Here is a 26,497-nt window from a genome sequence, read left to right as displayed (position 1 = left end):
AATGCTGTAAAACCCACCCACCCTGTATTCCCCACAAATAGAATGACTTTTTAGGTGCAATTTTAACTCCACTTATCTGAGAGTAAGCACCATTGAATTCAATAGGATTTACTTCTAAGTAGTTATGGTTAGGATTGTGCTGTTGGATCTGTTTATACAGAATGACAAGAAACCCCGAATAGCATCAAGAGATTTCCTCCCTCCCAATTGGGACACTCTTGATATAAACTTTTCTCTGAAGCTTCAGAATTAATACACATTATAGAGCACATGGAGTCAACTTATGAAGACATTCGGCAAAGTATCCATTCTTACTGACCATTCTTAAGCACCTGATATTTCATCTGTGTTCTACATTTCTAGGCTGAACCGTTTTCCTCCTGGACAAGGGGCTGGATCCTTTCAAATCTGAAAAGAGGACAGTGTCAATAGATGGAATGATATAACAAGTAATTGTCAGAAAAAGCTCCCAGACTGATTGTGATAATGGATAAATTTCATGGAACCAATCCCTGCAATAACAACACCTTATCCAATTACATGCAAGCAGCATGCCCAGTTTCTGAAACAGTACATGAATTGAAACACAGCCATCCTTCAACATTTGTACTTCTCTGAATTTTGGAATGCAGTTCTCCAGCCAAGGAATGTGTACAAACATGCATATGGTAAGGTAAAGTGTGCATACAAAGGCACATTAGTGGAAATAAGATGCAGAAATGCATTACTGTATACTGTGTATGTTTTCTTGGCAAAAAATGTATATACTTTGGAAAATGTGCACACACAAAATGAAATTGGGATAAAATCACACTAAAATGCTGATGAATTTCATGAAGACTTTTTATTTGGTGGGGGTGGAAATCACAAAGTGATGTGGAAAACCAAACTTTCGAAGTATTTCCCCGTCCCTAAGTAGAACTTTATAATGTTAACTGTACAATCGAGCAGTCAAAATGTAGGCATATAGATACAGGAGCTTATATTACAGTTCTCAATGGAGAGACCAACAGTATAAAACAGGCTTGGATCCATTGGCCAATGCCACAGTGACACACAAAGCTTACACTGGGTAAGATAACCCAATAACAGGATCTGTAAGTGTCTCTTTTACATCTAAAGGACAATTGAAAACTGTAAAGGTCTCAGTAGTACAAGGGAAAAGACCCACCTTGTTTGGCTGAACATTGCTGAAAGCACACAGACTAGATTAGAGTGAAATACATATAAATTAGATGTACAGACATTTTCAGCCCTACAAGAAATCCTCAGGCTTAGGTACACTGAGGGGAGCAAAGTCTGGGATTCATATCCAGAGAGCAGCCAGTCAAAGTACAGTGGTACCTCTGGTTACATACTTAATTCGTTCCGGAGGTCCGTTCTTAACCTGAAACTGTTCTTAACCTGAAGCACCACTTTAGCTAATGGGGCCTCCCGCTGCCACTGCGCCTCCAGAGCACTATTTCTGTTCTTATCCTGAAGCAAAGTTCTTATCCTGAAGCGTTATTTCTGGGTTAGCGGAGTATGTAACCTGAAGTGTATCTAACCTGAAGCGTATGTAACCCGAGGTACCACTGTAGTTTAAATCCAGGGTCGTTCCATATGCCTTCTGAGGGATAATCGAAACTGATCAGAAGAGACTGGAATAAGAAGGCATAATCTCCCCTGGAGTTTTCCAAATGGGCAACACCTATAAAACCCTCAGCTCAGCTTGATGGAACTGTGAGGACTATAAAGTAGCAATTACTCAGCTGCCCCATTCCATGAACGGAAGGTAACCGGCATTTCTGTGCACTCTGTGCACGGTGTCCCATTGTGCCAGAAGTGGTTCAATAAAGTCATGCTGGCCACATGACCTGGAAAGCTGTCTGTGGACAAACACCGGCTCTCTTGGCCTGAAAGCGAGATGAGCACCGCAATCCCATAGTCAAATTTGTCTGGACTTAACTGTCCAGGGGGTCCTTTACCTTTAGCTCCATGAATGGAGGACTCGCTAGTAATGTTGAGAGGATAACAATTTAGCAAACTGGACATTTCCCATGTTTCTCAGGTATTGAATAGTTGCCATTTTTCACAAAACTTGGGTACATCTAGGGATATTGAATCGGCATCATTGGTTCCTTCCAAAGTTTTCAGCACTTTTGGAACCTTTGTAACACCTGCTAAGAAAATGAGTTTTGTGTCACCTGGGAGACAGGCAAGAAGCCTTCCAGTGCTTCATCCAATGGAAAACTGTCTGTCACGTAACATGAATCCCAAGGAGGATTTGCAATGCACTAAATAAACCAGAACAGTGCTATTTGATGGGAAAAGAGAGTCTAGACACTGAAATGTCACCAATATCTATGGAAAACATATCACCATTGTAACAGAACCTTTAGTTGGACTATATAAGGGAAATAATGCACTGAAAACCATGATAGCAACTCAGCTACACCATTAGGCTTTAGCAGCTTACAAGATCATTTGCCAACTGGGCTGTCAGCATAGGAATGCTGAATGATCTCCCAGTCTCAGACTTAGCCCCTACTGAAGAAAGTAGTTGTCTGGTTGTTGGAGCATCTGGAACATACCCCAGTGAATGTTTCCAAAATAAGATGTGCAGAGCAGGAATTTCTCCTCTCTGGGGTAATGCATTGCTTCTTAGGAGATCTTGGGCTTTTTTAGACCAGACATATCAAATTAAGGATAGAGGATAGCTGTATTTTGTGTGGCATGTAAGTGGTTGTCCCTTCTTAGAAATTTCTGATGGAATTACATGACACACAACCTAGGATTTCCCAAAAGAAAACTTTATTCAATTCAAAAGTTAAGTAAAGTCGCCATATCTGGAAGATCTGGAAAAGGTGGTCAAGGACTGCCCCTAACATATATTAGCAGTCTCCAGCAGAGCACGCACACTCTTGAATCGGTACAGCTCCAGTCTTTTCCAGCCACTATTTGGAAAAAAAAGTTTGTTCCTAATAGATGCTCATGCAGAAGTATACAGGCCTACAAAAAGTGAGTTGATCCTGTTAAGTGAGGAACTCAACAGCTGGTGTGTAGAAAACCCAAAGATCTATGGCATTGCCTACTCACTGATGGCCTGTCAGGACTCAGAGGTTGGCCCACTGACCTATTTTTGGCAAGCCACACCCACATTTTCTACACCCAGTGTCCTATGTATTGCAGCAGGTGCAAAAAAAGTTCAAGCCATGGCTGCAAAGGAAGAATCAGGAGCACCAATTCGCCTTTTTTGTCTTACCTGCTTCCCAAAACTAGAATTTAATATAGGTTTCTGGTTCACAGTACCCTCAAAGACCTCCCTGCTAGGATAGAGCTAAAAAAATTGGTTTCGGCAGGCATATCACCCCTAGAATTTAGCTCATGTGTTATAAGTTTGCAGGATTTAGTTCCTAACGCACAGTGCCCTTACTTTGGTTTAATGTTAGGCATTTAATGAATGAATTGATGGTGTTTACCTTCTAGTCATTCAGACGCTTGCTACCTTGGCTCGCTGCTTCATCACTAGGATTGAGATGCTTCAACAGCTGGGGCTCCACTTATGGAATGAGCTTCCTCACTAGGTTGTTCTAAATTTATAGACCTGGCTAGCCTCCCCCAAGTTGCTGCGGGCAATTAGATCAGGAGGTTCTCATTAGGAAAAAAAATATCATCATGTACTAATGAAAGGAATGAGAAGCAAAGCCACTTTTGTTGGTAAACATGGAGAACTCAACTTAACCTGTTGCCTCATGACTCATTTTTTTTAATTGCAAGATCAAAGCCAAGACACACTAAACAGAAGAGTCAGTCACTAGAGACAGAATATGTTCTTTACTCTCAGTAGTGTGTAGGTCAAGCAATATCTATACCAGCAATGACCATTTGGAAACCTGTCTGAAGGCTGCCATCTAGTCAACCCTTACTGGGCTCCTGGGCTTTCGAGAGTGCTTTGTAGACAAACATAACAGCTGCCGCCACAAAGCAGCCAACTTCTAGGGGCTGAGGTCCCTTTGGCACCCCCAATAAAATATTTGAGGGGGCTGCCCCCCCCAGTTGCTTGACATTGCCATTCAAATGTTGTGTGTGCACCTTCCACCGTGTGATGTGGGGCGGGACTTACCTGGCCTCCCCGAATATTTTATTCAAGGTTGGCACCCCTGTGCTGCCCAGCATTGGCATGTGGCTGATTGGGAAAGTTGTGTTACTCCTCTGTCAGCTGTGAAAGGCACAGGGGATCTACAAAAATGAAAAAATTGGCAGCCCCATCCCTCCATGTTGCTGTCAGAGCTTGCTTCACAAATGATGCTATCCAATAAACACTGCAGTTAGGATCACAGCTACATCATGTCAGTGCTAGTTCCTCCACGTTAGCCGATGACATAGCAGGGCCGTAGGATGTACCTATCCAGCAAGTTTTCTTACATAATGTGGTTAATAAAACGCCACACAGAAAACTATATTTGGATAGGCATGGGTTCAAGTTCAGTTAGCCCACAATTGCCTTCCATTTTCATTCAAAGCTGTTTCTCTTGATTTATTGCCACTAGATGGCAACACAGGCAACCATTTTTAAAGTCCCAACACAACTCCACTTCTCTCAGAGGCGCAAGCCTGGGCAGTGTGTATGGAGATTCTGGGCTGCCCAGATGACAAGAGCACACAAACCGCTTGGTCTTGCTGATGTGGTCCAAAGGAAAACGGAGCGATTTCATTTGGCACCAGCTTGGCTGCAGAAGTCTCTGTCCTCAATGAGCGAGCTTGTTGGGAGGCAGCTCCTTAAATCCTCTTTTAAAAAATGCACCTGGGACTTCACCCCCCCCCCCATGGCATGCCACTGCCCTCCCTGCCAGACCTCCAGGGCTGACCTGGTCTCAAGGTTTACCTGACCCCCTCAAGGTAGCAGGGGGAGGCCTGCACACCATGATACCACCAGGGGCCAACCCAGGTCTCAGGTTTCCACCCTGAAATATCGGGGGGTGGGGTGGGCTCTTGACTTGACAACTCCTACACGTAGGTGGGCTCCAAATCCTCAATGAAGTTCACAACTGGTTGGCGCTTGCCATAAAGCTTTGCACAGGAGTCCAGGGCCGCACCAAGCTCGGGATCTGTATCAGTGATGTAGCTATCACTAGAGGAAGATAGGCTGCAGTGGCAAACTTCACAGCGCTGCCTGTGGTGGCAATGGGTTACCCTCCGAGAGGAACTGCTGCCAGAATCAGAATCGGGATAAAAGTGCTGAGAAGGGACGGGGCCGAGCACTGTGTGAGTCAGAAAATTCTGATGATGACGGAGATTCCTGGATCTGCTAAGATAAAGAGTGGACACGCAATTCTTCCCTTGGCATTTGTCTAAGAGCCAGCCACACCCATCGTTGCTTGAATGCTTGGGCCAGTTTTCAGCCTTGTAGTTAAGCATTTTCTTCACCACTGGTGATGACAAAGAGGGTGGCTGATGCAGAGAACATCTGTCCTCAGCGTCTCCCACTGCAGCCTGATGAAATTCTGTTAATCCACTGAAACTTCTTTGCCTTCTGCTGGTTGCCTTGTCCACAATATGCCAAGTATCAGGAGCCATGGAGTTGGGGGTTTTCATCCCCTGTCTTGACTTATGAGGACTAAGCTTCATAGACTCTCCTGCCTGGATCTCCTCTGGCTCCCATAATGTGCACATGTTGCAATCTACACTTTGCTCGGGCCCCCTGGGAGATATCTGGGCAATAGCAACGTGGTTCATACTTAGCTCTTGCAATATTTCCTGAAGCTTTTCGCTGCTCACGTAGCTGATGCCTGGGAGCTGCCTCTGAGGCATACATGGCTGCTTTGCTTCCTCCCTCGGTGTGGAAAAACTCTGCCCGAGTGGGTCCTGTAGGGTACCCATACTAAGTGTGGTGGTATATTGGGTGAACCATTGATCTTGGTCACTTGAATGACCAGCGACATTCTTGCATCCATTCAGAGGTCTGTACCCAACAGTAATTTCTGGCAGTATATTCTGCTGGTGTTGATTTGTGCATTCCAGATCATCAGTGGAATCTTTTTTACTAAGCAATCCTGGTTTGCACTGTGAATGTGAGATCCTAGGATGCTGCCTTGAGTTTTGCACCTGACCAGGTGAAAAAGGATAACTCATTGGGTTTTCAACTGCTGCATAAGAACAATTGGCTGCAGAGTAGGAAGAAGAAGGAAATGGAGAGTCAATTGCATTGTATTTTTCCTCTGCAGTCACAAGTCTCATCAGCTTCTTCTTAGCATTATTCACTTGCTCTTGAAGAGTCGCAATTGCTGTATCTTTCTGTATTGAATAAACCAAGGTAAAATTTGTCAGAAAAGCAGGTAAAAAACAGAAGTGTGTGCAGGTAAAAAACAGAAGTTCTGCCTATACAGAAGAATGAGGTAGAATAATTCAGAAAGAATGAATAGATATGCAGTTATTTAACATATACTGTACTTCCAAAATAAATTATCTATGCCATGTACAAGTACAGTCATACCTTGGTTGTTGAACAGAATCCATTCTGGAAGTCCATTCAACTTCCAAAAACGTTCGACAACCAAGGCGCAGACTCCGATTGGCTGCAGGAGTTTCCTGCACTCAATTGGAAGCTGCAGAAGCTGCATCGGACGTTCGGCTTCCAAAGAACGTTCGCAAACCAGAACATTCCCTTCCGGGTTTGCAGTGTTTAGGAGCCAAAACGTTCAAGTCGCAAGGCGTTCAGGATCCAAGGTAAGACTGTACAAGTTACAAGTACATAGTCATAAAAAAATAAGCAACATAAAACCAGAATATCCAAATCAATACTGAACTCTCATTAGATCTTAAAAGCCTGGAATATTTATTTATTTTTAAAGGTTGTTGTCTGGCAAGAAAAAAATATTCATGTATTTATTAAATCCAGTTCACGGCATAAGAACACAAGATAAAAACACAAAACATAATTTTAAAAAACCAGAAGGAAAACAGAACAATGACTCTCCCACTCACAACCTAACAACAAATAAACAACAATGGTGAGGTGAGCATCTTATGGAAGAGAGTTCTATAGATGGGGTGCAACCATGGAGGAGAACTTGCAGCCAAATTACCTTAAGGACTGTCTGATTCCTTATGCTCCACCTGGATCACCGAGGTCCTCTGATGGGACACTCTTGGTGGTTCCCCACAGCCTGAGGTTCACAAGGGACCAAGCCTTTACTGTGTGTTATGTACTGAGTTGAATAGGATCCAAAATGCACCAGTCTGATTGGTCCCAGAACAATAGGATTGAGATTGCAGCAGTCTGATTGGTCCGCAGGAGCCACCCAATCCAGCTCCAGGTGGAAGTGAATCCGCACTCCGATTGGCATACAGGAGTATCCCGGAATTAGCCAATCACGTGGGGCCCATTGTGTAAATAGTGTATATAAAGCAAACGTTTTGGGGAAACTGCATTCCTCACTACTATGAGCTGAATAAAGAGCATGAAATTCACACTGGACTCCGAGTATATTTCACTGTGGCAGGTCCTGCCCTATGAAACTCCCTACCAGCAGAGGTTCTATAGGAAACATCCCTCCCTTTCTTCATTTTAACCAATCAGTACTTACTGATGTTTTAAATGACGATTTTATGTTATTGTTTTTTTGCCGATTTTATTCTGATGAGTTGTATACCATCTTTATATATATATTTTTATGGAAGTGTGTATTATAAATATGTAATTAAATAAATAAGCTTTCCATTTTGCCACTCGCCTTACTTCATTTGGTGAACAAACTTCTTGGGGCATAAAGTTAAGGGTAAACACGTATTCATAACGGCTACAACCTTCGAAACCTCTCAGTAGTGTGTGTAGGAATGCACAAACGTGCTGGACATGCATGTGGGTCCAGACACACACAGCATCTGTGATATTCATTTATGGTTTCTTCTCAAAGATAGGATTAGTTTTCTGACAGAATGTTGTGAGCATCTCTTCATTTAAACAAAATGATATTCTCTCCTAGAAACTGCTCCACTGAATCAAACTACCTGCCTGTCAAATCCAACATTCAGTGAACTGAACGCCTCTAGGAAGCTCACAAACAGGGCAAGGTTTTTAAGTTGTTTGTTCTTGCGACATTACGTCACCATAGGTCCTAAGAGCCATTTTCATACCTCACAATGTCTGGACAGTTTTATCCTAAAGTATCTCCTACTGTGTTTCGTTAACTGTGTTGTGTTCTGATCCATGTATACGATGCACTTTTCTTATGCCAATAAAGGAAATTGATTGATTGAGTGATATTTTAGTACCAAAAAGCTTGGCTTGGTAGCAGACTGGCAGCCAGTATAAATCCCCCCCCCAACAGGGTGTTGTTATATGCTAGCAACTGTTTGCCGCCACAACTGAGTGGAAGTTTCTCACCTCTACAAGCTGCTGCAGCATGGAATTCTTTTCCCCTAGCAGCTGGTAGATCTCTTCATCGCTGTACATGGTAGAGTGGAAGTTCTTGCTTGAGCTGGTAAAATACTTGGCCATATTGTTGACGTCATCTTTCTGTTTTTCAAAAGCCTTCCATTTTCTGACCTGCTGGACATTAAAGTATATTGTAGACCTATAAATCAGTTATATCAGAGGAAAACTGAAAGATGACGAAGATGGAAAGAGGGGGAAAACAAGTGAGAAATAAGAAGACAAAAACATTTATCCTTGAAGCTGCATTATAAGCTTAGGCCTCTGTCTGTAAACACAACACATACCTGAAGCTAATGCCAAATTTGAACCTTTTTCTCATTTTTGATAGGTCTACTCCTAATATGAAAAGGCATTGCTCATGCAGATAGATTTCTAATCCTATACAGTGGTACCTTGGTTCTCAAATGGCTTAGAAGTCTAACAACTTGGAACCCGAACACTGCAAACTCGGAAATAAGTGTTCTGGTTTGCGAACTTTTTTCGGAAGCTGAACATGCTCTGTTTTGAGTGCCACCCTTCCATTTTGAGTGTTATGCTGAGGTCTGCCTGTTTTTGCTATTTATTTTGCATTTTTGTGCCTTTTTTGTTTTTTGTGACTATGTGGAACCTAGTTCAGCTATTGATTGATTGATTGATTGATTGATTATGTGACTGCAGTACATTGTTTATTGCTTTCATTTTATGGATCAATGGTCTCGTTAGATAGTAAAATTCATGTTAAATTGCTGTTTTAGGGGTTGTTCTTAAAAGCCTGGAACAGATTAATCTATGGGAAAGCACGCCTTGATTTTGGAATGCTTTGGTTTTGGAACAGACTTCCAGTACAGTGGTACCTCAGTTTTCGAACGTAATCCATTCCAGAAGACCGTTCAAGTTCTGAAACGTTTGAAAACTGAAAACTCAACAACCGACAGCAAGGCCTCAGGATCTTGCACTCAGTGGAAGCTGCATGGCATGCTCAACTTCTGAGAAAGTGTTCAAAAAACAAAGCATTTACCTCTGGGTTTACGACATTTGAAAACCGAAATGTTTGTCAACAGAGATGTTTGAAAACCAAGGTACCACTGTATATATTTAACTTCTACCCTGCCTATCAATCCAGAAGGTTCCCTAAAGTGGTTTACATACAATACAATACAATACAATACAATACAATACAATACAATACAATACAATACAATACAATACAATACAATACAGGCTGCTTCCATCCGCTGGTAGATTAACAAACAGATAACTGCTATTTTATACATATTTGAGGCTAAATTATTTCAGTAATGCATTCCCAGCTCACTGCCAGCACCTCAGCTATCCTTTACAAATCTCATTTCTGGGGAAGCATATTGAGCTTTTCTGGGGGGGGGGGCAGGGGGCAGTTAGCAATGATTTGGGATACTTCTTCCTCCCCTCTAGTTTCTTACCTGTGGAATAAAGATTAAACAATTGATTGTAGATGTGCAGACAAAGATTCCTCCTGAGGTAAATCCAAAGACCAGGTTGTGCCACAAGTGGAAAAAACGATTCACCACGAGCATAACACCCGTTGAGAGGAAAATAATGGCTATCCCAATGATGAGGGTCAGGGACTGATTGACAGGTGAACAGCTGAGATCATCTGTCAGACCAGCAAGGTAGGCCCCATAGATCAACAGGATGCCCTGCGGTGAAACAAAACAACAACACGTGGTTATAGAAGCGTTAATTCAGGAGAAAGAGCTCTAGCATTTTGCAGAATGTGGGCATTTTAGTAAAGTGTAATCTTCTTCCAATTAACCACCCCCTTATTATTATTTTAATTGTTTATTAAATTTATATACCACCCATCCTCTGAGGATCACAGGGTGGTTTACAATATAAAAACACAAAAATATTGTTTCTGGGCCCAATTCAAGGTGCTTGTTTTGATCTATAAAGGGCTCAGACCCGCAATACCTGAAGGACCGGACCGCCTCTCCCCATACAAACCAATCTGGACCTTGTGATCCAAATCATGTGAGGTTGTTCTTTGTGTGCCCCCCTCCACAAGAGGTATGGAGGGTGGCAACACAAGAACATTTTCTCCAGTGGCTCCGTGCTTGTGGAAGACTTTCCTGCCTTACTTATATTTAAGGCACCAGGCAAAAACATTCCTCTTCTCCTTTGGCTAATTAAACAATCTATGGCCTTTTAAACTGCTTGTTTGGAGTGGGGGACGGGGCGGTATTGTTTAAGGCTTTATAGGTCAAAACCAGCACTTTGAATTGGGCCCAGAAACTAATTGTCAGCCAGTGCAATTGAACCAAGATTGGCGTTATATGCTCAAACCATCTTGCCCTGGTGAGCAAACTAGCGGCCAAATTCTGCACCAGCTAAAGTTTCCAAACCATCTTCAGAGGCAGCCTCATGTATAACAATGTTGCAGAAACCCAATCAGATTCAGACACATATTTGTTGCAGGGTCAGCACCTTTACTGTTGATTTAAACTAAAATCCGTTTGGCCAATATGATCTAGCAATTGCATTCAATAATCTGTTCCTCCCTTGCAGATTTAAAGGGAAAGTTGAAAGCAACAATTTGCTGGAAAAGGATAGAGTCTGAATTAGGCCACCTACCAAGAACCCTCCAACCATGCAGTCTTACCAGATAATTAGCAAGCATTAAATACAGAAGAGGCAAGGAAGTGCCTATAAAATAAGAGAGGCAAGGCAGGTATGGGAAACTTGAGATTCTCTAGATGTTGCAGGACTACAACTTCCATTTGTCTTGACCATTGGCCATGGTGGCTGGAAACAGTGGGAGTTGGAAGTTCCAAAGACCTCTGGAAAGGCAGTAGGGTTCACTAGCCCTGCTATAAAATAATAGGTGTTTTTTTTTTTTAAGTAATGGACCCCTGGATGGTTTAGTCCAGTCAAAGGCAACTATGGGGTTGCAGCGCTCCTCTCGCTTTTAGGCTGAGGGAGCCAGTGTTTGACCACGGACAGCTTTCCAGGTCATGTGGCCAGCATGACTGGACCGCTTCTGGCACAACGGAACACCATGACGGAAGCCAATGCACACGGAAATGCCGTTTACCTTCCCGCTGCAGAGGTACCTATTTATCTACTTGCACTGGCTTGGTTGGCAGGGGCTGGGACAGAGGAACGGGAGCTCGCCACGTCGCGGGGATTTGAACCGCCGACCTTCCAATCAGCAAGCCCAAGAGGCTCAGTGATTTAGACCACAGCACCACCCACGTCCATAATACAACACAGAGCAGAGAAGAGCTTTTACAATGTGTACCAGCAGAGGGGCCAATGTTCAGGAAGAGGCCCTGGGTACAACAATGAGTTACAAGTGTTATAAAAGTTCATCTGCGAAACGTGGGGGTATGAGGGCCAGATGAGATGTGGTGTTTGTCACACAGTTTGCCCTCGCCTGGTTGATTTTCTAAAAATAAATAGCCATGTTCAACGAGAAACTGGAACCAATTTCATACCTTAAATCCCAGAAAGAGAAGAAGCCAAAGATCAGAGTACATTGATGTGCAGAAGTACCCTTGGCTCACTGTGCAAGTCAAACCTCTCTCTGTCACCTAGCAGAGAATTGAAACACAAAACAGAAGGCATCTTCCCATCTGCAAAATGCCCAGTATGCAACAGAATTGAAATGTCTACTTCTGATTGCACTTCAGTACTGAAATCAGACATGGAATAAATAATGGATTCACATGGATATGCTGGAATTGTTTGTTTGTTTGCTTGCTTGCTTGCTTGCTACAATCACTGGCAGCATCTACCGGTACATTGCCACTATTTTCAGGTGGGATTCAATCATCCTGGCAAATTCAGGCTGCACTATTAAAGCATATTTGGAGCTTTTACCCAACAAACCTGCTTCTTATTTTGTGATAAGAAAAGTGACTGGAAAATGCACTGTCAAGCAGGATAACACATGCTTTGAAGCACATTATCTAAACTCTCCACAAGCGGATCAAGCTGAGTGCGTATTGAACAGCTAGTATTTTGAAAGCAACCACAATCACACCCATTTCAACCACTGCTTTCTTTTAGCCTCATTGTTTCCCATTTGTAAACCAGAACTGGTCGTCATCAGACTACTTCTGTGTGATGAATCTTCTAATTAGCCAGCATTTTTAATCTTTCAGCCTCTACATTCCCAAGCTGTAAAATGGAAACAGTGCTGTACAAAAGCCTGTTGAAGTTTGCGCATAATAATTCTCTGGCATGGATTTACTAAGCACCTTGCCAGGCTAGTAGTCACTTCTCTCTGATAGTCACTGTTCCATAACAATAAAAAAAGAAAAGTGTGTCCTAAAATACCTGATTCTACAAGCTAAATTCCACAGCAATGTGTTACATATGTGTTTGTTACATGTTTGACTAACTCAATATTCTGAGGTTTGCCTTGGGAATTATCTGCTCATGGTCTGCCTCAGTTCTCATTTATAGCACATTTACAGTGGAGATTGCATTGGTTCTGTCTTCTAACTCAAAGCTCCAACCTGACCTCATCCAAGTATATGGGGGCAGAGTTTTCCTTGTTTTCATATTTTAAAATTTGGAGGGTGTACAGCTTTCTCTTAGTGATGCACCCATATTCACAATTTATGTCCAGCCATCCAATCTGCACTCCCTCCTCATCTTACCTTCAGATCTGCATTGAGACTTTGGAGACACTGGACTGGATCCACGAACATCCATATCAAGAGCAGGATAATGTCGGCCAGCACTAACACAGACACCATCACCAGCAGCTGGAAATCTTTGATAATCTGCAAAAGAGACACTCAACTTGCTCACTTTGTGATGTGATGTGTCAATATCGCAGTTCATCTTTTGTGCGCTCACAGAGGAGTTTCCCCCAAAACCATATTCAGTACTGAGATAAGCAAGACTGCAGAACGTAGCCAGAAATCAGGACCAGCTAGTGTTTCCAAAAGGAGTGAAATGACAAACTAACACTACAGAAGACAAATTCTTTATAGTGCCTGGACTCCCCTTCTAATTTCTGGGTGCCAGATGCTGAATTTAGCAGGTTAAAATATAAGCCATGTTAAAATATAAGACAGACTGGCCTCCTGATGAAGTAATTGCCTGGAGAGATGGACCACTAAAAGAGCACATAAGGGAGGGTGGTGTCCTATTAAGGAAGTCATCAGCAAAGCTAAAACTGCACCAGCAGGAAAATGGGTGAAGCCCTTCCCTGACGTCAGAGTTAGGTAGAAGATCAAAGGCCAGTAGTAGAGTTTTTGGGATTGCAGGTTTGCCTGATGTAAGCAAAAGGAAAAGATAGTTGCAGTTTGCAAGCTGGAAAACGGGTGGCCAGTCTCAGAGGAATGTGGGCTGCGAGTTTGAATGCAAGTCAGCAGCCATGGGAGGGACAGAATCCTAGGAGCCCCTCCGTCATAGGCTCAGGCTTTATATGTGTAAATAGATCATATATCCTAATGACACCACAGTCTCCGCTGTGCCTCATTTCCAAAGGAAACATGAACCCTGGGTAAATGCTGGGAGCCCTTGGAATCTCACAAGGAGATTGGGGTGGCGTGTAACAATATAATTAAAAACCACTAAACATTTAAAGTCTAGCCAAGCTATTAGATGACTTACAATCCGTTTAAAAACACACCATACTGATGAAAACCGTGGTCACCAAAATTTAAGCACAAACCAATACTTAAAACCAGTGCTTTTTCGGGGGGGGGGGGGAGAGTACACAGGGGTACGCATATCCCTAAACATTTTGTGAATCTTTGTACTTTTGTCCATTTATTGTATTTATTTTCCCCAATTTGAACTATAAAATGGTGATTTTCTTGAAACAAAATGAGAGTACCCCTAAACATTTTTTTTAGGGGGGAAAGCACTGCCTAAAATATTAAATAACAGCAGCCTCCATAAAAAGGAGTGGTACTGTGAACCGCCTTGAGATCTATGGGTATAGGACGGCATGCAAATTTAATAAAATCAAACAAACAAACAAACTTTATTTAAAGCTTTATGGGAGTCTTGCCGTCTGCTGCTCCTTGAGAGGGGACAGCTTTCTGTGGCCCTTTGTCACAGGAATGGTACCTGAACAGTACTTGGTGTCATTATGGCTGTGTGGGTTGGGATGACATATGGCTCGTTTTAGTAAGCCTGCATGGCCCACTGATCTGGGGATAGGTTGGGGAGGCAATGCCCCTGAACTCCATCCTGCATATCCACGCACAATTCAGTCAGTGCTTGTGTGCCATTGGCCCAGAAAACTGTATCTTGTAGACATTCAGCTAAGATGATGCAGCTGGTACTACCATGGTTCTCTTTCCCCCTTTGATAATGGTGGTTTTACTTATCTGGGACGCGGGTGGCACTGTGGTCTAAACCACTGAGCCTCTTGGGCTTGCTGATTAGAAGGTTGACGGTTCAAATCCCCGTGACGCGGTGAGCTCCCGTTGCTCTGTCCCAGCTCCTGCCAACCTAGCAGTTTGAAAGCACGCCAGTACAAGTAGATAAATAGGTACCATTGTGGCAGGAAGGTAAATGGCATTTCCGTGCGCTCTGGCACTCGTCACAGTGTTCTGCTGTGCCAGAAGCAATTTAATCATGCTGGCCACATGACTTGGAAAGCTGTCCATGAACAAACGCCAGCTCCCTTGGCCTGAAAGTGAGATGAGCGCCCCTACCCCATAGTTGCCTTTGACTGGGCGCAATCGTCCAGGGGTCCTTTACCTTTACTTATCCATTTTGAGTGGTGAGTACGTCTTCCCAGCACGAGGCTAAAAGCTGTATGGGAATTAAAGGAAAGGCCCCCTAATCTGAAATTAGATTCAAGAGACTGCCAGCCTCTACAACCACCTGTCATTTTCTGAGCCCAGCACTGCTGAAGGGAAGTTCCATTGACAGGAGGGAGGGGGTATCACTAGGTGAGGCCTGCTACCTCCAGGTAGCAGGTCTCACTGAGGGCACTTTGTCCAGGGGCCACTGAATCCGGTCCCATACATGGTGACTGCTTCCAACATGTGTATTTTAGCCCCAATAACTGTGGCCCAGTCTTATTTGTTTCTGACAGCTGAATGTACATTATAAGAACTCACCACTCTCTTGTCTGGAACTTGCTGACTGAACACTTTATACAACCGCCAGCTTTTCCCTAGAATGGGGCCAAAAGCCAGAGAGACCCCAATACACAACAAGCTGATTCTCACCTGTAGGGGTACATGTTGGGTTGTAGAGAAGGAGGAGGAGGAGAGAGAGAGAGAGAAAAACACAGAGGTCCATAAAGCTAAGGTTCAAGATAAACTTGGGATATTTGTAATCAAGATCTCCTGTAGCTTTAAAAAATAATGGCAGCCAGTCTGCTACAAGGACAGAAGAAGTGTGACCCCACTAATTCTCTAGGATCCCTCAGCAGCCTTCAGTGCCACTAACAATGCTATCCTGTTCATGGTCCTGTTCACATCTTGGGAGCCAATTCCACGAGCTTATTGCTGGGGAACTACTGTTGAGCTCAATCTCCCACCCAAGGAATAGAAAGAGATAAATCACAAACTAAACAACTCTGTATGTTGGTTTACAGAAATTTGTTAACAATAATGTATGACATTTCAACAACTTCTATTTCATGAAATCTTAAATAATACAGTCATACCTTGGGTTACGGCCGCTTCAGCTTGCACGATTTTGGGTTGCGCACCTTGCCAAACCCATAAGTACCAGAACGGGTTACTTCCAGGTTTCGGTGCTCACGCACGCACAGAAGCACTAAATGTGACCCGTGCATGCACAGAGGCAGTGCTGCGGGTTGCGAACGCTGTGGGTTGTGAACACGCCTCCTGCACGGATCACGTTCGCAACCCGAGCATCCACTGTACAGTGGATGCTCGGGTTGCGAACGTGGCCCATGCGGGAGGCGTGTTCACAACCCGCAATGTCTGTAACCTGCAGCACCGCGTCTGCGCATGCGCGTGTTGCGATTCGCCACTTCTGTGCATGTGCGAAGCATGATTCAGTGCTTATGCGCATGCGCGAGCACTGAAACCCAGAAGTAACCTGTTCCAGTACTTCCGGGTTCGGCGCGTTTGTATCCCACAGCGAACGCAACCCGCATGAAGCACAACCCGAGGTATGACTGTATACACAATGCCAAAATAACAACAAGATACCCGGATTTCAGTCTCTGTTTCGTAAATCTTCTTCTGGTTGGCCCGAAAAGGAACTATACAATGGCAAATAACGCTCCCCAGATTATGGGTCTACCGCTCTTAACCACTACACCACACAGTTTGGACATTCTGGAAGAGTTCTTTCTGAAGGGGAACTATGGGGCAGTGTTAATCTGTGTGAGCATGCATATTTTGTCCACGCACCCCTTTGAATTCTGCCTGATGTGCAATATAAAAATGTTCCCCACAAGAGCAATGCCCAGTGAGCCACACCTCTGGCTTTCACCCACCTGAACAAGCATCTCCATGGATGGCCTGGTCAATGAATTATGTTTTTCAACTCCAAAGAGGTAAGCGCTACTGTAGGTCATGCCACTGCCCAGCAGGGTCACTATGTTCAGGTTAGGACTGGACATTTTCACAATCCTCCAGCAGACAAAGGAGATAAGAAAACATGGAGGCAAGGGTTATGAAAGAGGAACCATAGAATTGTAGAGTTGGAAGGGACCCTGAGGATCATTTAGTGCAACCCCTTGCAACGCAGGAATATGCAGCTGTCTCATACAGGGATTGAACCTGCAACCTTGGAGTTATCAGCACCATGTTCTAACCAAGTGAGCTATCCAAGCTTCCCTTGGATAGAGAAGTCAGGCTTGTCCCACTCTTACAAACCATCTGATGCAATAATTTCCCCCTCTTGCTATGCTTTATCTGAGAAGTCCTTTTTCAATGCTCCCCAGTGCTTTTTACCACTGAAGACAATCGGGCCTCCAGAGCTAGGGGGCTGAATCTAATAGCACCTCAGGCTGCAGTCCTGATACCTAAGGAAGTTGGTAATGTCATCCAAAGAAGTCCCAATACTATCTCTGAAACCAAAACATCTCCATCTTGCCAAGATTGAGCTTTAGTTGGTTGGCCTTCAACCATCCCTTTACTAATCCAAGGCGCTGGTTCATCTCTTCCACAGCATCATTGATGAAAAGAAGATGTACCAATGGGTGTTGTCACCATACTGTTACAGCATAATGATGACACTGCACTAGAAATTCCCAGGTGACATCACTCAGTAGCAAGGCTGGATTAAAGTGGTTGGGGGCTCAGGTGCAGTTTCCAAAATAGGGGGCTTCTCCCAACAAAAAAAGGAACACATAAAATCACCACAAAGCCTTCCAGATCCTCCAGGTGTCCCTGTTTTCCAGGCACAGACCCGGATTTACAGAAGCCACCCCGGTTTCTGATTTGATCCCAGAATGTCCTCCTTTTCCTTATGAAGTCCCTAGGATGTGGATTCTTAGTAAGTTTATGTTGATCTTTTCTGTGAACTGCCCTGAGACCTCTGGGTATAGGGCAGTAGGCCTATATAAATTCAATAAATAAATAAATTAGAAGTATTATTATTATTATTATTATTATTAAGTTCCTGACCTTCAGCTCCTGCACAGCAGAAGACATACCTAAGCCTCTTTGCAAAGTTTTCACATTTTGCATCTGAAGTTGTCCTTCTGGAGACATGTAAACACCTTTTCATTCCTCCCAGACCTCCAGCCATCAAATAGAAGCATTCTTCTGTTGCTTGTTCTGAATTTGTTCTCAACCGTTTTATATTCAATGTTTTATTTTGCTGACTTAAAAAAACCATTTTATTAACCTGTGGCAACCTTGGGAATATTTGTTGTTAAATATCTGCAAAGTAAATGGAGACAATCGTGCAGTTTGCACGACATGATATATTCTGCTCTTTTAAAAGCTAATTTTAAAATGTACAGAGAAAGAAATGCCTTTCTATACTGTGTATGATAGCAACAGATTTCTCCGGAACAATGGAGCCTTAGAGCAGTTTGCCCATGGCCACAATATATTCCTGGCCTTACCTGTTCTTTCTGAAGTGAATTGTGAAGATGAGAAAGAAGAAACTGAGCAGGACTCCACTGGTAAGAAAGACCCATGCAATGCCCAAGATGGCTGTTGAAAAAGGGGAGTTCTTACAACTGTTGTCAGAGGATGTCTGAGGAAAGACAGATGGGAGATAGTAAGAACCCCTTTGTCTCAAAGACAGATGAGGTGTCAAAGGGAAACCTACTTCACTTGAAGCAGCATAATTTAAGAGCTATATTGGCCACCTCAGGAAAACCAGAAATAATTAATATCCACAAAGAGAATGCACACCCTCAAGTGTCCCTATTTTCCAGGGAAAATCCCAGATTTACAGAAGCCATCTTGGTTTCTCATTTAATCCCAGAATGTCCCGCTTTTCCTTAGGACATCCTTATTTTCATCGGAGGAATGTTGGAGAGTATGGAGTTATCCAACCCCTGAGCCATCTGAGGGCAGCCTTGTCTAGGGAAGTTTTTAAATGTTTAATGTTTTATAATGTTTTGATATATGTTGGAAGCCACCCACTTTGGGGATAAAGTTGCTTGCCTCTGGTCCAGCTTAAGAAGAAGAAGAAGAGTTTGGATTTGATATACCGCTTTTCACTACCCGAAGGAGTCTCAAAGCAGCTAACATTCTCCTTTCCCTTCCTCCCCCACAACACAAAATAAAATAAAAAAATTCCTTCCAGTAGCACCTTAGAGACCAACTAAGTTTTGCATGCACACGAAAGCTCATACCAAGAACAAACTTAGTTGGTCTCTAAGGTGCTACTGGAAGGAATTTTTTATTTTATTTTGTGTTGACTATGGCAGACCAACACGGCTACCTACCTGTAACTCCCCCACAACAAACAATCCGTGAGGTGAGTGGGGATGAGAGATTTCAAAGAAGTTTGACTAGCCCAAGGTCACCCAGCAGCTGCATGTGGAGGAGCAGGGACACGAACCCGGTTCCCCAGATTACGAGTCTACCACTCTTAACCACTACACCACACTGGCTCTTAAAATGCTCTTCCATCCTAACATTATAAGAATAAAAAAAAAACCCACACATTTTTAACTGGCATATATTTACTTCAAATAACATTAAAAGTTGTAACTCTTTCCTTATACATTTACCCACAATTGTTATAGTACAGTGGTTCTGCAGGGTCTTCTGCTGTTGTTCCTGGGTGTTATCGCACTGGTTAGAGTAATTGAATCCCGTTTCCACGGCGCATTGTAAGCCTTCGTTCAACCACATTGTCTGGGCAGTGCAATTTACCGTGTCGCAGTCCCAAGAAACTCAAGAAGGGGTATATCCAGTGGCAGCAAGCAAGATGTGAAACAAATTCCTCCACTCTAGGGTGTCCTGAAAAGGGGGAGGGAGGGTTGATCATAAGCAAAACAGTGACAGAAACATGGCAGCAATTAAGTTAACAATCAAGGTCAAAGCATAAGGCTACCTCCAGAATGAGAGGCATTAGGCATGGGCGGACTTGGCCCGCCAGATTTTTGGGACTACAACTCCCATCATCCCTGGTCCTGTTAGCTAGGGATGATGGGAGTTGTGGTCCCGGAACATCTGGAGGGGCTGGTTTGCCTATGCCTGCATTATGCCTCTGAATGCCAGTTCCCAGAGAGCACAAAGGGGGAGGATGCCCTGTTGCAACCAGGTGCAGCTTGTGGGCTTCCCAATGGCATTGGGTTGGCCACTGTTAAGAACAGGATGCTAGACTAGATGGGCCTTTTGGTTTGATCCAACGAGACTCTTTTTTGTGTTGCGTTCTTATGTGTTTGCAACCCATCAACATCAGACACATGTGTGTGCCTACCTATCAAGGTGGGGGGAAACGGCTAGATGGGCGGGGTTATAAATAATAAAATTATGATAATTACAAAAAAAAAAAAAACAATCAAGGTCAACTTGCTCATGGGTGCCAACTTGAAACTTGGTTTGGAACTCTTTGCTACATCTCACCAACTTTGACGATATACTATAATTATTGTGTTAATCAAGGTGGTGATAGCATTTGTCGTTTCTCCCAGTTACGTGTGTCCAGGCAGGCGCTCATTGTATAGATGGTGGCTCACTCAAGAACTGGTGGAGTGGCATGGCTGAGGCATAAATGAGGAAGTCTCTGACTTGCCCGCCTGGTAGCTCAGTCAGTGGAGCACGAGACTCTTGATCTCAGGGTCATGGGTTCGAGCCCCACATTGGGCAAAACATTCCTGCATCGCAGGGGGTTGGACTAGACAGTCCTCATGGTCCCTTCCAATTCTACAATTCTGTGTTTCTAGGATCTCTACCATGCAGTGCTGTGCGGTGAAATTTTCCATAGGGGGACAGTTAGGGTCAGAGGTGTCAGCTTATGAGTGCTGTGGGGGGGGGGGGAACATCATGCACATGATGTCCTGATGTTATAAGCATCAGACCTCCCTCTCCAAGCTGGGCAGAAGCTTTCTGGGCTTTGGGAAGGTAGCAGGAAGGCTCTTGGACCTGTTGGAGCACTGCACCTCCCTCCTTAAGCCAGACAGAAGCTTCCTGGGCTTTAGGAAGGTGGCATCAGGCATTTAGGCGACTAGCCCAGTCCCCCTAGTCAAATGACCACATGCCACTGCTGCCATGCACTCACTTATTGGCCATAGGCCAGTCTGCCCCTCTCTCAGCTTCAGTCCCAGGGATAGAACCTGGACCTTTCTGTATGCTAAGCATGTGCTCTGCCACTGAGCTACAGCCTCTATTGCACACAACAAACACACACCATGTCTTTAGGCTTCTTTTCAAAAAGTCTTGGTCCAGGGAAGAATTGTTAAGGAGTGGTCTTTCATGTTTGCCTCTTTCAAAGCTCTTTCTCTCTCTCTCTCTCTCTCTCTCATCTCTCTCTCTCTCTGTGTGTGTGTGTGTGTGTGTGCAAAGCAGTGTAATAAGCCAAAATGCAAAATGGACAATGGTCAAGCACAGAGGCAACAGGCAGTAGTCCTCCTCCCAGCACACTGTCAAGATCTCAGTCTACAATAACCGAAGTTACGGGTAGGTAGCTGTGCTGGTCTGCCGTAGTCGAAACAAAATACAAAAAAAATCCTTCCAGTAGCACCTTAGAGACCAACTAAGTTTGTTCTTGGTATGAGCTTTTGTGTGCATGCACACAAAAGCTCATACAAGAACAAACTTAGTTGGTCTCTAAGGTGCTACTGGAAGGATTATTATTTTTATTGTTACAATAACCAAAATTCATCAAGACACAATCAACCAGCTGACCCTGAGAGTAAATTCTGGTTGGACAGCAGGAGTGTCCAAGTCAAAGCAGATTCAAGTGCTTTACATCAAAAAGCCACCAAAGGTTTAAATTACTATTTGAGGGGTGAGATGGAGAAGATTTGAACAGTTCCATTGGACAGCTTTGCCCCGGTAACGTGCACTCAAGTCTGGCCATGCATCACACCTGGACTTCCATTATTGGAAAAGAGAGAAGGGGAGAAAGTTGTGCACTCTTCTGTTGTCATGGTACATAAAGGGGGTGGGGGTGGGGAGAGCGCAGAATATAATGTTTTCCCCACTTCACAACAGCCCTGTGAGGTAGGCAGCAAGGCACCAGCCATCTACCTTGAGAGAACCTGCTGCTTATAAAGTGAGCATAATGAAGTCCAGACAACCAGCCTGCCGTAGTGGTCAGAGTACCTGACCTGGAGTGGAGAGACCTGGGTTCAAACTTCTGGATGACCTTGGATGGGTAACTCTCTCTCAGTCTACCTACATCACAGGGTTGTGGTGCATCTAAATTTGGAAGAGGGAAAGGTATGCCCCCCATCCCTTCCTGAAAGGTCCATTATGCCATACATACATTAACCCTTACTAAACTAGGCAGGCCAGTTATGATCCAGGTGAGAAAGGCCTTCCCCACTACTGATGAGGTCATTGGAGCCAGTTAGGTGGGGGAGTAGTATCCCTGTTTCACGGCCAAGCGGGAGAAGGTGAATGGAAGTCATGCTGCAAGGAGTTCCGCAGATCCTCCTGGAGCCCCACCAGCCGTTTAGGGTAAGGGTGCACAAGAAGGTGAGCATGGTCATAGAATCATAGAGTTGAAAGGGACCCATGGCACGGGTCATCTAGTCCAACCCTCTGCAATGCAGGAATCTCAACTAAAGCATCCATGACAGATGGCCACCCAACCTCTGTTTAAAAACCACCAAGGAAGGAGAGTCCACCACCTCCGGAGCGAGTCCAAACAGCTTTTGCTGTCAGAAAATTCTTCCTGATGTTGAGTCGGAAACTCCTGAAGCCACTGGCTCAAGTCCTACACTCTGGAACAGGAGACAACAAGCTTGCTGCTATTTCCATGTGCACAGAGTGTACCCCTTTAAATATTGGAAGATGGCTATCATATCTCCTCTTTTATCCAGGCTAAACATGGTCAATCCTCCTACACCCTCGACCAGGTAGCGCAAGAAAAGTCCATCCTTCTTACCTGGCTGGGAGGCGAAATGCAGGAAGGGAGGCGGCCGTGCGCTTCAAGGGCGCACCAAACCTGGAAACCTGGAAACCTCCGGCAAGGGAGCGGATCGCAGGAGGAAGAGCTCGGTGGAAAGGAGGACGGTCGCTTCTTCCAAGCAAGGAAGGGGACGGGGGGGGGTGGCGGCTGGGGGGGTAGCAACCTCGGCTGCACTGCACAAGACGAGCCTGCAGCGGGTTCCTGGTCGCCCCCACCAGCTCCAAATTCCCAGAGCAGAATGGAAGTGTGTGCGCCTCCCGCGCACCCAGAACCAAACTTGGGCTGCTGCTGCTACCCCAAAATCACGACGCGGGTGGAGCGGCTGCCCCTTCCGCGAGCCAGTGGAAAGGCACCCCGCTGGGGAATCATTCAAAGGCGTCGGAGCCCAGTTCTGAAGACTCCGCAAAACAAAGCAAAATACCTCTTGGGTACCACCCACCCCCTCTCCAATCCATTATCTTCATTTCAGCCGCATGAGGGCTGTAGAGACGTTTTGCTGCTGCTAGCGAGTTAAGAGAAATCCTTTGCTAGTCAAGCCATTTAAGAGATCTCTCCCCAGAAGATTTCCGTCAACTTTCTTTCTCCCACATCTCCCGCGAGATGCTCCAGTCTGCCTCTCCCCGTTGAATCCAGCAGGTTTCTTTGGACAGCACCCAGACTAGGCTTGAGAGGAGTCAGAAAGGGCCTATCATGGCCTTGAACACTTCTATGACCCATGTATTTAAGCAGGCATTTGTTGGGCTCCTGAGTTGCATCAAATTATTGTGTTTTATTATTTATTTGTACTTAACTGAATATTTTATTGATGGCTTCTCTGTTTCTAATGATGTATTTATTTGTACAGTATTTGTTGCATTTGCATATTAAGCGGTATATCACTGTTATCAATGAGGATTGTTTTCTGAGGTCATGGGGGGAAATTCCTCCTGAGGCCTTGGCCTCAATACAGCCACGCAGAGTGGCTGGGGAACCCAGCCAGATGGGTGGGGTATAAATATATTATTATTATATTATTATTATTATTATTATTATTATTATTATTATTATTATTATTATTCAATCACGGCCAGACACCCCTGAACCACCTGTCAGCTCCTTGGTATTCTGAGAACCATGTAAGGGTAGACCAGTGACTAGAGAGTAAATGGTAAAAGACTTATGGCAATATGACCAAGCACACATGGGAATCTAACTGCAGCAGCCAGTAAACTCTCCACTTTTATTTCTACCCAAAAATCCCATCTCCAAGGTTACACAGGTAAACGGTAAGGTTGCATGATATATAAAGCAGGACATGTACAGGCTTAGGAAAGGTAAAAGGACCCCTGGACAGTTAAGTCATGTCAAAGGTAACTATGGGGTGCAGTGTTCATCTCACTTTTCAGGCCAAGGGAGCTGGTGTTTGTCCACAGACAGTTTTCCGGGTCATGTGGCCAGCAGGACTAAGCCGCTTCTGGCGCAATGGAACACCCTGACGGAAACCAGAGCACAAGGAAATGTCATTTACCTTCCCCCTGCTGCTGCGGTACCTATTTATCTACTTGCACTGGCATGCTTTCAAACTCCTAGGTTGGCAGGACCTGAGACAGAGCAATGGGAGCTTACTCCATTGCGCGAACTGCGACCTTCCAATCGGCAAGCCCAAGAGGCTCAGTGATTTAGACCACAGCGCCCCCGCGTCCCCTTAAGAAGGGGATGACAAGCTCAGTATCGATTGATGTTCTCAAATTCCGCCAGGCAACTTCCCACTGTACACAGTTGTACTATCGATTACAGCTCTCACCTGTCCTATGCTCATTGTTTTGTGGTATTATGTTGCCTTTTAAAGTCCACTTCTTTTGTTCCAGCAGCTGAGGGAAAGCATCTGTTTGCCGTTGGGTGCACAATGGGGTCCTCTTGGTACCTTGATAAAACTATTAACTTTGCAGCTGTGACAGGTTTGGTTGTTTGTTTGTTTGTTTGTTTGGAAGGGGAAATGAGCACTGAGCAGCTTTGCTGCAAGGGAGGGAGGAATTTCCTCACCAAATTGCACTTCTATACCCGGCAATTCCAACTGGAGCTGGCTTGGTAATTGTTATTCTCAATCCAGCACCTCAATTGCTGCCTGCGATTGCTACATGCACAAGTGACTTAGTCATGGATTGCTATGTGACAATGCTTATATTATACATCAGTGACTGACATAATCAGCAACGGTCATTTATGGGCACGATCCCATCAACTAAACAAAGTCTCATCTCATAGTCTTGAGAACTTAAAAAAACCAGTGAAATAGCACCTCTGTTAGAAGCACCAACATTCCCAAAACAGGAACCTCCCTTTAATGTTTCACACAACTGCCCCTCAGCTCCCAAGAAGTCCACATCACACTGTATTTGAAGTTTAAGCAATATTTTCTTTTTCAAAAGTAAACACTTTGCGTTCATAATTCAGCTTTGGGAACTTAAAAAGCAATGCAATTGTCCTTAGTAATATGCTGCTGTCCTTCACCACAGCTCTATTAATGGTTTGTTTTTTTACATAAAACAAACAAGGCAAGTTTGGTTGTGGTACCTCATTGTATATTGCACGTTACTCGAGAGCTGAATTGCCTCCAATCCTCGATGGCATGACAGGTAGAGCTGAAAAGCCACCCCTTTTTCAAATTACACAAGCCTCATCTTAATAGGCCCAACTATAATTACTGTGTGCCAAAGGAATATCCTATCAGCTTGATCATTAATAGAAGTTATAAAGATGTACCACTACACATTAAATTACCTACACACTACTCCTCGTAGTTTGTAGGTTCCCCCCCCCACAGCAATCTGTCATGCATATATATACCTCTTTCCAGTATTTTTGCTATTACTTAAGTGTCCCATTATATCCCCTTCTATGTTAATGTAGTATTTTGGTCCCTCAATATAAATAAGAGGGCTAACATTGGGTCCCTCGGTCCACATGTCTAACTAGTGCTTCTCATGTTTTAGGTGTAGTCACTTGTTTCCCTAGCCCATCTTCTCATTAGACTAAACCATTCTTTTCATTACATGTTTTGTTGTATTATTAATTGCAAAGAAAAACGCTTTCAGAAATAACTTTAACTGTCCCTCGTAATCCTAACCTACTTACCGCAGCTACTCCTCTGCTCAAAAACACACATGGAAGGACTTCGTTGACTTTTATCTACTAGGGATCTTAAGATGCCTCTGACAAACTGCAGATTGTCCACTAGTTAACCACTTTATTATTAGGAAATGCAATTCCTTTCTGCTCCCCTGAGCTTCCCAGTCTACTGAAATATTTAACGTCCATCTTTCTGCTGAATACAAGCAGGTGTTCAGCTCCACGGTTACCTCCTCTGAATCATTCGGAGATCTGCTCACAGTGCTGAAGAGAACCATTAAAAATCTACTCTGCTGGTTTCTTGTTCTGCAGCACAAGCAACATCACACTCAGCAAGGAAAGGCTGTGCAAACCTAAACACTGGAATTAATGTTAGCAAGACAGTATCACAAATGTATCACTTCTATCTGACATGGTATATGGCAGCCATAAATTTAAGGATTTTTTTTTAAACCCACAACTGATCAATCTCTAGGTTGGCAATAATTAAAAAGAGGTAAG

General features: G+C 44.1%; 1 protein-coding gene across 1 annotated transcript; it reads right to left on the bottom strand.

The window, feature by feature from the left end:
- Positions 1-4,969: 4,969 nt before the first annotated feature.
- GPR156 (G protein-coupled receptor 156) lies at positions 4,970-19,842 on the bottom strand. Its single transcript, XM_033173752.1, has 9 exons — positions 19,540-19,842; positions 18,414-18,547; positions 16,833-16,968; positions 15,475-15,585; positions 13,045-13,170; positions 11,875-11,970; positions 9,841-10,077; positions 8,369-8,530; positions 4,970-6,276 (listed from the first exon to the last, which is right to left on the bottom strand). Exons 1-9 carry the CDS (start codon positions 19,657-19,659, stop codon positions 4,990-4,992), a joined length of 2,409 nt encoding a protein of 802 aa, XP_033029643.1. The 5' UTR covers positions 19,660-19,842; the 3' UTR covers positions 4,970-4,989.
- Between the last annotated feature and the right edge of the window lie 6,655 nt (positions 19,843-26,497).

The sequence above is a fragment of the Lacerta agilis genome, chromosome 16 (assembly GCF_009819535.1).
Source record: "Lacerta agilis isolate rLacAgi1 chromosome 16, rLacAgi1.pri, whole genome shotgun sequence".
NCBI lineage: Eukaryota > Metazoa > Chordata > Lepidosauria > Squamata > Lacertidae > Lacerta > Lacerta agilis.
Note: the sequence above shows the minus strand (reverse complement) of the source record. Positions and strands in the feature narration are given on the sequence as shown.